This window comes from Phacochoerus africanus, chromosome 12 (genome assembly GCF_016906955.1).
Source record: "Phacochoerus africanus isolate WHEZ1 chromosome 12, ROS_Pafr_v1, whole genome shotgun sequence".
Classification (NCBI taxonomy): domain Eukaryota; kingdom Metazoa; phylum Chordata; class Mammalia; order Artiodactyla; family Suidae; genus Phacochoerus; species Phacochoerus africanus.
In genome coordinates, this window is record NC_062555.1 from 31,007,705 (window position 1) to 31,016,973 (window position 9,269).

The 9,269-nt window shown below is 44.5% G+C and overlaps 1 protein-coding gene across 1 annotated transcript in view; it reads right to left on the reverse strand.

Moving 5' to 3' along the window:
• Positions 1–7,594, reverse strand: part of HABP4 (hyaluronan binding protein 4) — a 35,448-nt gene extending 27,854 nt beyond the window's left edge. Inside the window, exons 1-2 of the mRNA XM_047755076.1 lie at positions 7,122–7,594; positions 1,676–1,838 (exon numbers count right to left, since the gene is read on the reverse strand). Coding sequence (XP_047611032.1) covers positions 1,676–1,838; positions 7,122–7,485 — 527 coding nt within the window. The 5' untranslated portion in view covers positions 7,486–7,594. The remainder of the gene's footprint in view (positions 1–1,675; positions 1,839–7,121) is intronic.
• Between the last annotated feature and the right edge of the window lie 1,675 nt (positions 7,595–9,269).

Here is a 9,269-nt window from a genome sequence, read left to right on the forward strand (position 1 = left end):
GAGCAGGGGAGGGAGGGAGGGAGGGCTATGATAAAGCAAATATCGCAAAATGTTATTTGGGGGAATCTGGATGAGGGTAGATGGAAATTCTTTATACAGTTCTTGCGACTTGCTGTAAGTCTGAAATACGCATCACGTGATAGGCATTTTTCTTCATGTTAACATACAAAGACCTATCTTGTCTTTTTTAAAGACTCATAATTTTGCTACTAAGGAAAGCTGGAGACAGAGACTTGTGCTTTTGAGCTCTAATTTCCGCATTCTCATTGAAAAAAATCCCTGAAGGGAGGAAAAAAAATACACAAAAGCTTCCCCAAATAAGCAGCTCTGATCCCGAAGGCTTTCTCAAAGCAGGCAGACTTTAGCCATTACACAGCAAATCTGAAGTCACCACCCAAAACAGCAGCATGGAGCCTTTTTCTAGTTCTCACCCTCTAACATGGTGGCAGATATACCATTTGTTTTGGAGGCATAACTTCAAGGGAATGGGTCTGCAGAAGTCACCACTTGCTCACCCTCTCCTTTAATGGAGCTATTTGCTGCTGGATTTATTTGTTTGCTTGTGTTAATGGACTTACAGCATTGTTTTACAAGGCCATGTTTCTGGCTAAAACTTAGAGCCAGAATCCTAAGGGGCAGCTGAACGAGCAAAGAAGTTGAAAGACTTTGAGAATCATGGCTCATCTTGACCTTAAACTACACTATTCTAGTCTCCTTTAGCCTTTTAAACTTTCTTTTCCTTTAAATGTGACTCATGCATTGTTTCAGTTTAATCTAAACCCAGCACCCTGTAGGTTTAATAATTAAAAACTTTAGGCAGCAAGCATCCATCTTGTTTGTGCCAAGCATAAGACCCCAAGAAGCGCCACCTCTGTACAGGTGGGCATGACAGTCCACGTGCTGCCACATCATTCAGGAGGGTGTCAGATGCACCAGCCTGAGACTATCTTCCAGGTGAGAGTACTTTCTAGAGAAGGTGTGGGAACCAAAACTGGTGTAACACATTTTTTTTTTTTTTTTGGTCACATTGCATCATGATTAACCTACTGACTCCATGGGGGCTAGAAATTTGCTTGAATTCATTAGTAGACTAAATTAGTAATGCTAAATCAAAAACATAATTAGGGAGTTCCCGTCATGGCTCAGCAGAAGTGAATCTGACTAGTATCCATGAGGATGCAGGTTCGATCCCTGGCCTCACTCAGTGGGTTAAGGATCCAGCATTGCCGTGAGCTGTGGTGTAGGTTGCACATGTGGCTCAGATCTGGCAGTGCTATGGCTGTGGCCAGCAGATACAGCTCCGATTTGACCCCTAGCCTGGGAACCCCCATCTGCCATGGGTGCAGCCCTAAAAAGTTGAGAAAAAAAAAAGAATTAAACTTCAAAAGAAAAATTAAACAGTTTAGCATACTCCTGTATAGCTTGTTACAAGAGTGCTTTTCATAGTTACCAAGAAATAATCTGTTCTTCATCAGATCATCATCTCCTGAACCAAGACTTCAGGTCACGTATGAGATAAATGAAGATCCTTCATGTTACCTAAGGTAATACGATTTAGTACTTAAGTTGGTAAAATACTTCCAGGACTGCCACCACAAAAAGGTCACAAGGTCTAATAGTTCTCTGAAAATCCTCTGATTCCTCCAACCCTCCTGGTGGGGTCTGTGGTACCTACTTTTCATCTGTAAACTTCTCAGGTGTAAAGTCCGCCTGCCTCTCGGTCTCGTAGGGTCGATATTCCCTGTAGGATCTCCGCTCTGCTCTATCAAGCGCCACCTCTGTGCCCCGGCTATCACTCCATCCTTGCTGCTCCCCTCTTCTGGGAGTTCGCTTCTGGCCTGCCAGAGACAGAAAAATCAAAGGGGAGGCTGAGAACACAATGTCTGCAGCCGTATGTTATCACAGGTACTTTCAAATTTCACTTTTCTGGGAGTTCCCATCATGGCTCAGTGGTTAACGAGTCCGACTAAGAACCATGAGGTTTCGGGTTTGATCCCTGGCCTCACTCAGTGGGTTAAGGATCCAGCGTTGCCGTGAGCTGTGGTGTAGGTCACCGACGTGGCTCGGATCTGGCGAGGCTGTGGCTGTGGTGTAAACCGGTGGCTTCAGCTCCGATTGGACCCCTAGCTTGGGAACCTCCATATGCCATGGGTGAGGCCCTAGAAAAGACAAAAAAAAAAAAAAATATATATATATATATATATTCACTTTTCTAGACATTGTGTCATAGGAAAATTCAGGAAGTTTGGACAAGTTCAGAGGAGAAAAAAATTTGCTGATACTACCATGCTCAGAGCCATCCACTTTTTAATAAAACCTTGACATTACTGTTGAATCATACGCCACTTTCCCTTATGTTCTAGAAAGTATAAGTTATACCAACTAACCTACAATTAAAGGGATCTCACAATGACTGTGACAGCTATGTGACAGTCCATCCATCCTACATTTCACAACAGCTGCTTTATCAAAACACAGTAGTTAAGCTCCATCCAGAAAATTACCGCATAATCTGTATTTCAGATTGTATTTAGAGAATCCCAACTACAGTTTACCACTGGCAAATAAAGTTTTTATTTTTAAATAGTTTGCACCGTTATATCTTTTTCTTTTTTTGTTGTTTCCTGTTTTTTTTTTTTTTTTGGAGGGGACACCTGGATATATCTTTTTCATTTGAACAGATGTTCCTCCTCTTTGATGAGATTTATGCACTTGTGATTATTTTTTATGATCACAATTCTCAAATAAGAAGCCAAGGCTGGTATTTGCCAACTCATGCAAGGGCCGGTCATGCTTGAAAGGGTATCTCCGGTCCATGGGGAGGCAGCACTGAGCAAGGCTGGGGCTGGGGCCACTCTAGTCTTCTCTGTCCTCTCTGCTCCTCTCAATTTCAATGCTTTAAAATTTTTAAGCAGGGTCTGTCATAAAGGCATTTAATATTTGGTAAACATACTGTGTAGAACTTTGTCACTTCTTAAATCATTTCCAGAAATGTGTTTTTATCTTTTCTTTGTATATATTTAACAGGTCTCCACCTCAAAAAAATTGCAAAAATAGGCATTCCCATAGTGGCTCAGTGGAAATGACTCTGACTAGGATCCACAAGGATGCAGGTTCAATCCCTGGCCTTGCTCAGTGGGTTAAGGATCTGGCATTGCCGTGGGCTGTGATGTAGGTCGCAGATGCAGCTTGGATATGGTGTTGCGGTGGCTGTGGCGCAGGCCAGTGGCCAGCAGCTATAGCGATTCAACCCCTAGCTTGGGAACCTCCATAGGCCATGGGTACGGCCCTAAAAAGACCAAAAAAAAAAAAGTAAAAACAATTTTTATTTTAGGTGCTTCACTTTTTTTTTCTTCCTTTTTTTGGCCTCGCTCACAGTCTGTGGCTATCCCCCAGTCAGGGGGTCCAACTTGGCCACACCAGTAACTAGAGCCACAGCAGTGACAACACTGCCTCCTTAACCCATGAGCCACCAGGGAACCCAAGTCTTCTTCCATAAGCCACTCTTCATACTGAGTGTATACCTATAAAAATATTAAATATACCTGAATTAGTGGGTACTTTTTAAACTGCTGGGTTCTTTTCCTACTTAGGCAGATACACATGACTCTTCAAGGAATATGTTTACATGTATTTTCCTACCTGCCCACTTACTACTTCCTATCTATACTTTATAAACTGGGCACACATAAATTAACATAGTTCCTGTACCTTACTGATCTCATCTTAAAGCAAAAATCCTGTCTGCAACACCACTAACACAAAACTGTGCAACTTACTACTTGTTAGTTAACCAAGTATTTTTTTGAAATGCGAAAAGTTACACAACAGGTCTAAGTTCAATCTGAAGTTAATGTCCCATAACCCAGGAAAATGCTTCAACCTGATCTGCATCATGAAGTCACAGTCCGAGCTTGTGACATGTTTAGGATATCGGAAAGATGTGATCATAAACAGGGCATTATGCTTCTACTGCAGAACAAAACGAGACTGACACTTATGCCCAGCTGCCTGAGACTCCATGCCAGATGTTACTACCAGAGATCAAAATTGGAAGGCATTTGAAATGTAAGGTAGAAGATGTTATTATGAAAGTTCATTATCCAACAAGCTGAACACTTTAAGAGACCATGACATAATGGCCATCAGCGAGCACATCAACAGTAACAATGCTTTTCAATACTTTCCCCACAATGTAAAAAGTTATTTTAATAGTTTTAAATTTCCTATCTGTAACCTGTAATTTCTAAAAAACGAAAGATCTCCACTTGGCTACAGAATTACTTAAGAAATTATTCCCACCTTCTTTCTGCTTTCTCAAGGTTATTTTTTTAATTGTTATCAATTAAATTTGGAGGTCAGCCTTCAAAACTTAAAATGACATTTGCTGCAAAGTACATGAAAACTTCTCTCAAAGCTTCCGCGTATGAATTGAAAACCATTAAATATGACTGGCTATTTATTAGAATAATTATCAATCCCCTTCCAATATTTCCTTTTCCTTGCAAAACCCAAAAACAAAGATAACAGGGGTTCAGTTTTCCACCTCACAATTTACTATTAAGAGATCGAGACTGCAACTGAACCTAGTTTTCCTGTGCTGGATCAGCAGCTCCAAATGGATAATGCAAACACTGAATTTTACTAGCCCTTTCCAGTAAAAGGCTGGACTATGCAGTCTGATTACTGATCTAACCACAAGCCCACATGAAGGGACAGCATATAATAAACATTTACAGTGAGATTTCCCCCAAAATAAAGTTGAGCTTTGACTTAGAATAGTTCTGAAAGGCCAGGAAAAGCAACGCTGTTTCAGAGGACTTCAAGAATGAATTTTTCTTCTCAGGGCTCACCCAAGGGTCTATGTATATTGTTAAATAGTGAAGGACATTAAAAATCTCCGTTTCTGTGGGAAAGATCTTACGGTTTTCACATTCTTTTAAGATTAATGCTTCTGTTACATGTCAAATGTGTCTTGCCTTTGATTCTTGCCTACACTAAGAATTCACTTATAATATTCTAACTAAATTAAAACATTCTAAGTGTTGGAAAAGTATAGTCCGTATCAGTTGGGGCTACAAAAAAAACTTGAGAGAGTAACTCTCTAACCCCCATCACAAAAAAACTCTGTACGGTAACTACATAAATAGAAATTAATGATCCATTTGCTCCTGAAACATCACATGCTTGACCAAGAACTAGAATTACAAAATTTTCATTCTAACTGCAAAATTAACTAATGTTATTTAATATAGATCACTAAAGCCAGGTCACTTGGATCAAAAACAAATGAAAGAAAAAATTATAAACATACTAGATTACAATGCTAAATTAATAAGTTTATTAGTTTAGTAAGATATAAATGTACTAGATCATAATACTAAATGCAGGTTGCAATCCAGTTTATAGCATCTAAATTTAGAAAAAAAGGAAATAGTTTTGTGCGTTTATGTAAAGGCAAGCTGTTAACGCTAAGAAAAATATGGGATTTTCACTTCATATATTTCTTAATTGTTTAAAATTTTAATAAGATGCATGGCATTTTTAAGAGTAAAAAGGTTAAAAAGCAATACTTTGACCGAGAACTAAATTTGGTTTTGCACTAAAGATAAAACACATACTTTCATTTGTTAAAAAAATAAAGCTTAGCCTTTCTCAATTTTCATTATTATGATAGTTATCGCAATAGATTTCAGAGAAAAAATAGAACATAATACTAAATGTACACTATATCTCGTCTCATTGTTTTAAATAGGCTCATAAATGTACTGGCCTACCAAGGAGTCTCAGGATAGCCAATAGTATTTCAAATAATTTTCTTTTTAATCTTCTCTATGATTGTCTATATAATCTTTACTACAGTGACTTAATTTTCTGATTCTCGAGAGATATTGCCCGATTAAACTTCGCACAGATAAAGGGAAACATTACTTAGTTGCAAGACGCAAAGCCCCAACGCTGAAATCAGGAGTTGTTCACTTAGGGCTGGGCTGCACACTTTTTATCAAGCAAGGAACAAGCCAGTAAAGCCCAGTGGAACACACTGCCAAACACTGGCTCGGGTGGTCTTAACACTCTTTTTTTGGGAAACCTTAGCACCAAATGCCTTCGAGTCCTAGAAGAAACAGGGGGAGTCCTGGAGGCTTTGCCACTGATGCAGTTCAGGTGAGAAAGGACACTTGGGCACCCACCATCCCTGAATGCAGACAGTAGTATACCATTGCACTGGCCGTTCTGGCTAAGCAGGTTGTGGGGAACTTTGAATATTCGTGTTGAAAAAATTAAAAACGCTCTTCTTAAGGCAGTCAGAGTTAATCACAAGCTACACAACCCATCAACACTGCTTGCTGCCTTGAAAACGTACCGGACGACTGCTGGAAGCTATCCTAAGAAGGATGCGTGAAGGCACAGAACTTGGAAGGCGCCGGGGACCCCGCGGCCACCCCCGCCGCATTCCGCTGGCGGCCCTGACGTCACAGCCCGCCCCCGCGGTCACTCGGGCCTTCCCTCCATCACAGAGGATCCAGCCCCTCACCCCGGAGATCCTTCACACGTCCCGGGCTCTCGCAGCCACTCCCAAAGGGCCGTGTTGCGCCCTTCTCCATCCTCCTTAAGAGGGGCGCTCCTCTCCCCTTCCCACCACCCTTCTCTTTCTACCTCCCGATGCAGAGGTTAGGCTGGAGGATGGAGAAGGTCCCGGCTAGTTCTAGATTTGAGAGCCCCAGGGCAGCGACCTCAGTGTTCGCCCCTACACCTCAACCCCAGAAATAGTCCTCAACTTTGGCCAACTTGTAAAGGCTCAGCCGCAGGGTTTTGAAACCCCCTACTCCAAGCTTACACTCTCCCTTGCCCCCAGAAGGGACTAAAAAAGGCCAGAAGTGACGTGACACCCCCGATTCTCGTCCTTTCCCCCAACCTTCCTGGGCCACAAGGACCCTCAACTCCGGCCAACTCTTTCCAGAGCCCCTTGGTCTTTCAGAACAGGTTCCAGGGACCCCAGTCTCGCAGCGGGGGATCGTGAGGCAGCTGAGAAAGGGTGACCTCCTTGACCCCATTCTCCTTTCCCTCCTGCCCACCGCGCCCACCCCGGGCCGCCCAGGTGCCGGGCGAGGCGCACGTACCAGGCGGCTGCGGGCCGCCCCCGGGGCTGTCCGGCTGCTGTGCGCCGGGGGCCGGGAGGCTCTTGCGCTCCTTCTGGGACTCCCTCCGGCCGCCGCCCGCGCCAGGTCTGTGGCCCGAAGCCCCAGCCGGGCTCCTGCCACCGCGGTTGCCGGTCCCCGCTGCCACCGCCGCCGCCGCCTCGTCGCGCCTCTTGCGCTGCAGCTGCTGCTGGCGCCGGCGCTCGGCCTCGCGCAGGATGTCGAACGGGTCTGACTCGTCGTCCAGCAGCTGGTGGAAGCGGTTGGCCACTACGCAGCCGAAACTCTCCTGCATCACGGCGCCTGCGGCGGCCGCGGCCACAGGACTCCCCAGAGCGCCCTTCATGCCGCCGCGGCCACTGCGGGCCCGCCGAGGGCAGCCCACGCGAGCAAGTCTTAGCGAAGCCGGCGGCGACGACCCATCCTACCCGCAGCTACTGCCCTCCCTGCCCTGCCCAGTCCCGTCCCTCCCAGCGCCCGCCCCCGCGCCGCCGCCGCCGCCGCCCGCCCAGCCGCTACCAGACAGCCAATCAGCGCACGCGGACACGCCCCCTTTCCTAGCCGGCACGACTGGAAACCCAATCAGCGACTGGCTGCTGTCACGTCATGCGACCTCTATGCCCCGCCCCACGACTCGGCAGGGAGGGGTGGGGCCCAAGGGGCGGAGCTAGGCAGCTGGGCTATGAGGGTGGATCCTGGCCATTATTTGCGTTCTCTCTGAATTCATCATCGGCCACTCTTCTTTGAAGTTTATATATTGGTTGAGCCATTCAGCAACTACACAGTGGGCACTATATGTGCCAGACATTATGTTGTAGGAGATATTAGCTCCTTGTTTTCGTGGATCTTACAGTCTATAGGCAGAAAAGTGCTCTAAAAGAAAGGCCCATACTTCTCTATGATCCTATAGCAAAGGGACCTGACCTAATTAAGAAGCCTGAAAAGACTTTCCCTGGGAAATGATGGTTAAGCTGAGATCTGAAGGATGACAAGGGCCAGGAGCAAAGGCAAGTCCTGGAATCTTGAGCTGGGGTGAAGCACAACCCATTCAAACTCAAAGAAAACCAGTGAACTGGATTGCAGAGTTAGGGGAGGGCCTGATTGGTGAGGTATAGGCATGTGGTGCAAATCTGGCAGAACAAACCGTGGGTGAGTCTTCCGGAGGATTTCTTGGAGGAACATTTTTCTGGTATCTAAAAAGGGTTGGGAAGGGATCTGTCATCTTTCCACTTCTGTTTTTTGGTCCATGTTATGTGAGGGGGACATGATGCTTGGAGTTGCTGGCCCTTATTGTGACAGTGAGGGTGGCAGAGCAGAATGATGGAGAAAACCTTGTTCCTTGATGATGTGCTGCTGCTGACTTAACCACGGTCTGGAATCTACCTGCCTCAGACTTATTCTGTAAGACAGCAAATGCCATTATTGTTTAAACTAGTCTTCATTATACTTGTTTCTTGTATCCAAAAGCATTCTGTTACAGCATCTTGCTTAGGTGGGTCATTACCAGCTTTTGCTGTCCTTTAATAGCAAATGGAAAAAGAACTCTTGATCCTAAAACTGCTGCCAGGTCTGTGTTTTACTCACTTATTCAATTTTCTGTCATTCACAAGGAGTAGGACAGGGATGATGTCTGTCTTATTCATCCCCAGTGCTTAGCATTCTAGGTAGCTGTACAGTAGGTTCTCAGGAAATATTTGTTGAATGACTGAAGATTTTACGGTAGCTGGTCTTCTCCTTCTTGGAGTCAGTGGAGGTTTGTGATTAAAAGCCTATTTTTTTTTTTTTAATCTAAAAGAGGAGCAGGTGTTCAAACAAAAACTTGTAACTGAATCTTCATAGTTGCAGTACTCACGATAGCTAAAAGGTAGAAACAACCAAAGTATATCAACTGATGAATGAATAAACAAAATATGGTGCAATAGATTAATATTTGGCCAAAAAGAGTGCCTCTTGTGGCTCAGCAGGTTAAGAACCCAACTAGAGGAGTTCCAGTTGTGGCTTGGTAAGTTAATAACCTGACTAGTTAGTAACCCTGGCTTGGTTCAGTGGATTAGGATCTGGCGTTGCCATGAGCTATGGTGTAGGTCGCAGACATGGCTCGGATCCTGCATTGTTTCGGCTGTAGTGTAG